Source organism: Dendrobium catenatum, unplaced genomic scaffold (genome assembly GCF_001605985.2).
Source record: "Dendrobium catenatum unplaced genomic scaffold, ASM160598v2 fragScaff_scaffold_1532, whole genome shotgun sequence".
Taxonomy (NCBI): domain Eukaryota; kingdom Viridiplantae; phylum Streptophyta; class Magnoliopsida; order Asparagales; family Orchidaceae; genus Dendrobium; species Dendrobium catenatum.
Window position 1 is genome coordinate 91,885 of NW_021319994.1, and position 6,137 is coordinate 98,021.

General features: G+C 35.4%; 1 protein-coding gene across 3 annotated transcripts; it reads right to left on the reverse strand.

The window, feature by feature from the left end:
* Nucleotides 1-216: 216 nt before the first annotated feature.
* LOC110111656 lies at nt 217-5,657 on the reverse strand. Of its 3 annotated transcripts, none has more exons than XM_020843631.2 (3): nt 5,555-5,657; nt 2,573-3,751; nt 217-471 (listed from the first exon to the last, which is right to left on the reverse strand). In XM_020843631.2, exons 2-3 carry the CDS (start codon nt 3,714-3,716, stop codon nt 443-445), a joined length of 1,173 nt encoding a protein of 390 aa, XP_020699290.1. In that variant the 5' UTR covers nt 3,717-3,751; nt 5,555-5,657; the 3' UTR covers nt 217-442. The 3 variants fall into 3 exon arrangements, with proteins under 3 accessions (XP_020699290.1, XP_020699289.1, XP_028556320.1); XM_020843630.2 differs by having other exon boundaries at nt 2,523-3,751; XM_028700487.1 differs by lacking the exon at nt 5,555-5,657 and having other exon boundaries at nt 2,523-5,548.
* Nucleotides 5,658-6,137: the final 480 nt, after the last annotated feature.

The window sequence follows — 6,137 nt, forward strand, 5'->3', positions numbered from 1 at the left end:
GCTGCTTTAAAAAGCAGTAAAAAAACCGTCCTAAATGAAGTTTAAGGCTTTGTTTGGAACTGTTTTCTTTCTACTTTCTAAAGCAGCTTTCAAGTACAAAAATTTAGTGAATCCTAAATTTTTGTACTAGAAACCTGCTTTAGAAAGCAGCAAGAAAATTGTCTCAAACGAAACTTAAGAACAACAAAAATGTAACAAATTCTGTAATCATCCAGATTAGAAGAGAATCAAACAGTTTACTCAATTTATAACCTTGCAAAACAAAAAACAAAGAACAATACATTCCTTCACACCCCCAAACATCATAGGCTCTAATTTACAATACCTGACAAAAACGGAACTGTACAATATATGACACTGTATTTAGAGAACTTTAAGTATGTATCAACTCATAATCATCAGTCAGGAAAGCAGTAAGTGTTTTTTGAGACTATCATCTGTACTAAACTATATTGCAAAGGATAGGATTGCCTGTTCATAAAAATAAAAAGGTTATTTGTTGCAGCTATAACCAAAAAGGAAAATGTTTCATAAAGTAAAACAAATATTCAATTGTAGAACATAAGAAGAAAGATTTTTAAATGAAGAGTTTCTTTATAACAATAACTAAGACATCATTCATAAGCTTATTTGATTGACAAGCAGGGAAAAAAGACCGAATGTAAAAATTTAAATGGTGCAGCTACAAATTCAACATTCTTTAGATTAAGGTTTCGTTTGAGACGGTTTTCATACTGCTTCTTAAAGCAGCTTTTTAGTATAAAAATTTTAATTTTTAAACTAAAAAAACGTTTTAAAAAGCAATAAAAAAGCCATTCCAAACGAAGGACGGTTTTCGCACTGCTTCTCAAAACAGCTTATTTAAATGATTTCATATTAAAATATAAACAAAATAAAAAATAAAACAGTAGTAATCACACACAACCCCTATAATTATGTAAGTTTTGTTTTATTTGTGATCAAACGATATTTTAAGTTCTTTAATTATGGATGTTTTAATTTAACAAAGAGACTGACTATTTTTTACTTTTACATTTTTTTTGGTTTAATTAACATGTAATAAAAAATGACAACAATGTGCTTCTATGATATATGCGTCCAGGAGTATTCGCGGCGATAGAGAAATATAAAGTTTAACGTCTTAGCGTTGTACGAAAATCCGGCAGCAATCAGAAATGAGAAAGGGTCCAGCATTTATGAGACATCCCGAATTTTACGTGGAAAACCCCTAAAAAGGGGGGAAAAACCACGGGGCCTAGCCCAGTTTGAATGAATCCACTAGTATTGTAGTCGATTACAAATGAGGCCCTTCCTTAGGAGAAGGCCTTAGCTTGATACACATTGTATGAAGTACATTACATGTTGAGAATACAAAGAGTCACTGTTGACGTATTCGCTTTGTTGGAAGGACTGTAGTTGACGTAAGTCAGGAGGATCGTAGTCAGCTGGCGACGGAGGTCGGAAGGATTGTAGTCGGCAGACGACGTAAGTCAGGAGAATCGTAGTCGGCTGGCGACGGAGGTTAAAAGAACTGTGTCTGACGATGAAGGTCAGAAGGACGGCGTTAGGGAGAAGTCTAACAATGGGAAGAAATCCATCTTCGAATAAACTTCCAGCGAAAGTCCGATAACCGGTAGAAGTCTGGTGTCGGGTAGAAACTTGGCGAAGAGTGAAGGTCCGGCGTCGGGTAAAAGTCCGACGTCTGTTGGTGGATGAGGAGAACCCCGGCATCACTTGGGCGGAGTTTCGGTGTCAGGAGGGAACTCTGTCGTTAATTGGGAAGAATTTCAGCATCACGTGGAAGTTTGACAGAATTTCGGCGTTCTCTCAAATATCCCGCAGATTCCCGGCGTGTTCGGGCGATGGGAAGAACTCCGGCGGTGGTCGAGGAGGAGCTGACTCTCCTTCCCCTTCTCTTCTTCTTCTCTTCTCTTTGCTTGGATCCCTTCTTATGGAGAATGAGGGCTATATTTATAGTTTTTCTGGAGTGGCATGACTTGTAAATAGCCGCGGGATCAGGGGCAAATAGGGAGTGGCCGAATTGACGGCTGATATTGAATCCTTTGATTGTACACCACTCGTTGGACATTTGAGGGCCTTAGTGATGTCGGAATCCGGCGATCTTGGGCTCGTTGGATTCGTCTCGTCGAGCCGTTAGATTCGAGTATAAGCTCGTTAAAATCGGGGACCGTTTAGTAACTCAAATTGTGGTTTGAACCTTCCAACAGCGCTTCGGGTCCTTGATTTGGACCCATTTGGGCTCGGATTGGGTTGAATTTGGTGTCGTTGGGTTCGTATTTCCGAGACGCTGAGTTTGACTGTAAGCTTGCTGAAATCAGAGTTCGGGTGCTTCCAGATTTAATTTTTTAAGTTTCCGGGTTGGTTTTTTCTCGAGATTCGTGCCCTATCAAGATAATTTCGTGATGACCTATCAATATATATAACCACTATGGAATTCAAAAATAAGGAAAAACATTCCGTTAAACAATATTTTTATAAAATGATCATCAAGCAATGCATACCTCTGTAATAGATACTAACAAAATCTCATCTTGTCTAGAAAGCTTCTTACGTTTTGGTACTTTCGTTTGAGACTGTAATATGTTCAGCTGCTCGCGCATCTGCTTCAGTAAGTTTAATTGCTCATTGTTTCTCTTTGATTCTTCTTCCTTCATAACCCATTGATCATTCTCAAGCTTCTGCACCCTTTGTTTTAGCTCCTCAACATCACTATGACATCCAGTAATCTCACTACTCTGAAGAGAATTCATGAAAACTCCTTTCCCTATGGTTGGATATTTCATTGGTGTCCTGTTAGTTAAATCATCACCTAATGATTCTATAAGAACATTCTGCACAGCTCCAATAGAAGTTTTACATGAACCAGACTTGCAAGACTCATTGGTGGTACTATTTGGAATTTCATAGATGTCCTGTATATTCGTCGAGTGACTTGTCTCTCCAGTTGAATCTTTCTCCAGATATGAGAAGCTGAATGAATCAAGCTCTAATCTGTGCTTTTGAGATGGCAAACTTGAACAATAGCTGCATTTTGAATTTATCTGTATGCTTTTGAGATCTTCTTTTACTTCTTGTAATTCTGAATTGGAAGCAACTTCTTCAATAATGGATTTGTTAGGAAAGAATTCGGTCCTTTGTTCACTGAGCTGTTTTGAGCACTCACCAGTCTCACTCCATATTGAAGGTACAGAAGGAATTAAAGGTTCATTCTTATCAATGATATCGAAACCGAAATTCGAACTATCAAGCCAACCGGAAGGCATAGATATATGCCTTCTAAATCTATCATTAGATCCTGTCACCTTCAAAAAGGTATTATTTACACTCTCAAACATGTTGGCCTCCTTGACATAATCAGCATTACTTATGCCAACTCTTATTATATTTTGCCTATAGGACTGCACTTGAAACTTGAGAGCTGCAATCTCAATCTCTTTTTCAAGTATAGTTTCTTTGAGAAATGCTAATGATTCCTCGGCATGGATCATCTTTGCCTCTGCCATTCTTTTGTACTGACTAGCTTCCATCTTCTCCATAGCCCTTTCTTCTTGAAGGCGAAAGATCATCGAAAGAGCCTCATCAACCCCGGATGCTGCAGCTTTTCTTTCCTCCTCAAGTTCAGCAGAAAGTTCTTGTATTGATTGAGCTTGCTTGTAAAGGGCTTCTTTTAAAGAAATAACCTCAGCTTCAGCCATGGTTTAGGACAAACCACCTTGAATGGGGTACCACCCTGAGAGAGGAAAACATGTTAGAACCAACTATAAGTACAATATGTTGTATTGGAAATATCAAGTACTTGATACTCATTTCTGAGCTTAATATTTTGGTCTAAAATGTGTTTGAAAATTGATTCCAGAGGCATTACATAATGACTGCCCAAGATGACCATACTAGTGCCTCAAAGGATAGGCAAAACATGAAAAGAATTGAAGCTACAGAGTTTGAGCTGTCAATACATGAAGAGAAGATGAAAAGGTTACAAGAAATATAATTGAAACAGTTGAGCAAACAATTGCCATTTAGGAGCGAGAATTTATAGTTATCATGGATTCATATATGCAGTGCAATCATCCTTTAAAGAGGATGTTAAGGTCAAAAAAGATCAGGCCATTCAAGCTCATGAGCTACCATGAGCTAAAAGATGAAGAGAAGAGGCCAAATCAAATCATTTAAAACCTAATCGAGATCATGAAGGAGCTCTCCACAAAATACTACATGGAAATAATGCTTGGACGTCTTAGTCATGATAGGATGAGGATTAAGACTTCGTTTAAGATAGCTTTCTTTCAGCTTTTTAAAACGGTTTATTAGTACAAAAATTTCTTGAACTCGAATTTATGTGCTGGAAAGTTGTTTTAGAAAGCAGTAAGGAAGCTATCCCAAACGAAGCCAAAATCATATTTGCCATAACCAATTAAAATTTTATTTCTTTTTTAATTAATTATAAAAGCTATTAAGATAATTAGATGCCTTATCTATTAATTTATCTAGTTATATGATTAGGGACTGAATATTATAAATTATCTTATCTTTTATGTTATAATTAGAAAACTATAAACAACTCATTATATCAAGCTTTTTTCTTTTATTCATCAATTGAAGAATCAAGTAATCTCTTGCTCTGGTAGTGAGGCCAATAGGAACTAGAAGCCAAGGTAGTGAGGCCAAATTAAGAAAAAAAGAATGAATGATGAGACCAATCAAGAAAAAAGGATCCAAGTAGAATGATAAGCGAAGGGTAAAACAATTCCAACATCAAGGAGCCATCAAAAGTTTGGTAAATATCTAATTTACTCTCTAAATAAATTATCCATTAAGAATTATTTCATGATTTTTAAATCTTAATCAAGGTGCGCATATACATGGGCCAACACCCACTTCTAATTATTCTTTTACTCTCTCGTTTTAACTAACCAAGTGCAAAAAAATCCTTCAGAGTTCAATAAAGATAGCGCTTTTGCTTCGAATCCAACATTTGTTACTTGAATTCTCACTTCTTCTATCTAGCAAGGTTTCACCCTAAAGATTTGCCACTGATCAACCTTCATACTGAGAGAGCCAATCTCCAAAGGCCAAAAGCAGTCCTTTAGAAACTTTACTAATTCATTTCACATATATGCTTTCTTTATATTCCTTCCATTATTTATGGTTATTTCAGCAGCTGATTTCATCGTCAATTTCATCTCAATACAACTACTCATACCACGCAAACTATTTAAATAAAATAAAATAAAATAAAATAAATATTGAGATATTGCCAGGCAAAAACATTAATGTCCACTATAGATCAATACAAAAAAAACTAAAAAAATGTCAAAAAACATGCTAAATCACTCCTAACTTCAGCATCTCCACCACTGCCATGGAGCTCACATTCATCATATAAGAACAGGATAGGAGAGACTGAAGCAACAAAGAAGAAGGAACAAAAAATGAAAAAAACAACTTTTCCCTTGATGTGCGTCTCAGGTGATATTTAAATCGAAATAAGAGAACTTCGAAAGCCAAGCGAAGAGATGTTCATAGCTCAAACCTGATCAAGCGAAATTTCTCTCTCTAGAGTCTAGCCCCTCAAAAAGCCAGCATCGGAATCCTAAAAGGGAAGAGAAGAGGAAAGGAAAGGAGTAAAGTTGTACCAACTTTCTAAATTGTTCTTATTCGCTGACTATTTATTTTGCCAATATTTTTTTTGGCGCAAAGAGGAGAGGCATTTTCCCTGCAGACTACCATATCAGTCCAAATTTCCTTCAAATAGCGTTACTCTAGTACATATTATATGAGTACTATTTTGGGGAAAATATATATGAGCATTGAGTAACCTTTTACTTAAACAAAATATTAATTTAAATTTAAGTTAATTTTTTTTTTACGATGATCAAAATTAAATATTTAAAATGTTAGAGTTATTCTATTAGAATTATTATTTAGTATTTATAATAAAATTTTATAATATTTTTTGTCTCTCCTCTCTCTCTCTCTCTCTTAAAACTAAATGTGTTAATTTTATGAATTAATCGTATTGTATAATCTGGGTAAAATTAAAATTAATTAAACCACTTAATGAAAAAATAATTTTAAATTAATCATATTGTATGATTCAAATCATATAGTACAAT

Bases quoted from the DNA above. Each gene is read 5' to 3' on its own strand.
- LOC110111656 (XM_020843630.2), bottom strand. From the start codon at position 3,716: ATGGCTGAAGCTGAGGTTATTTCTTTAAAAGAAGCCCTTTACAAGCAA. The intron at 472-2,522 runs GTATGCATTGCT...TTTTATGAACAG, and splicing joins TGTTAGTATCTATTACAGAG to GCAATCCTATCCTTTGCAAT.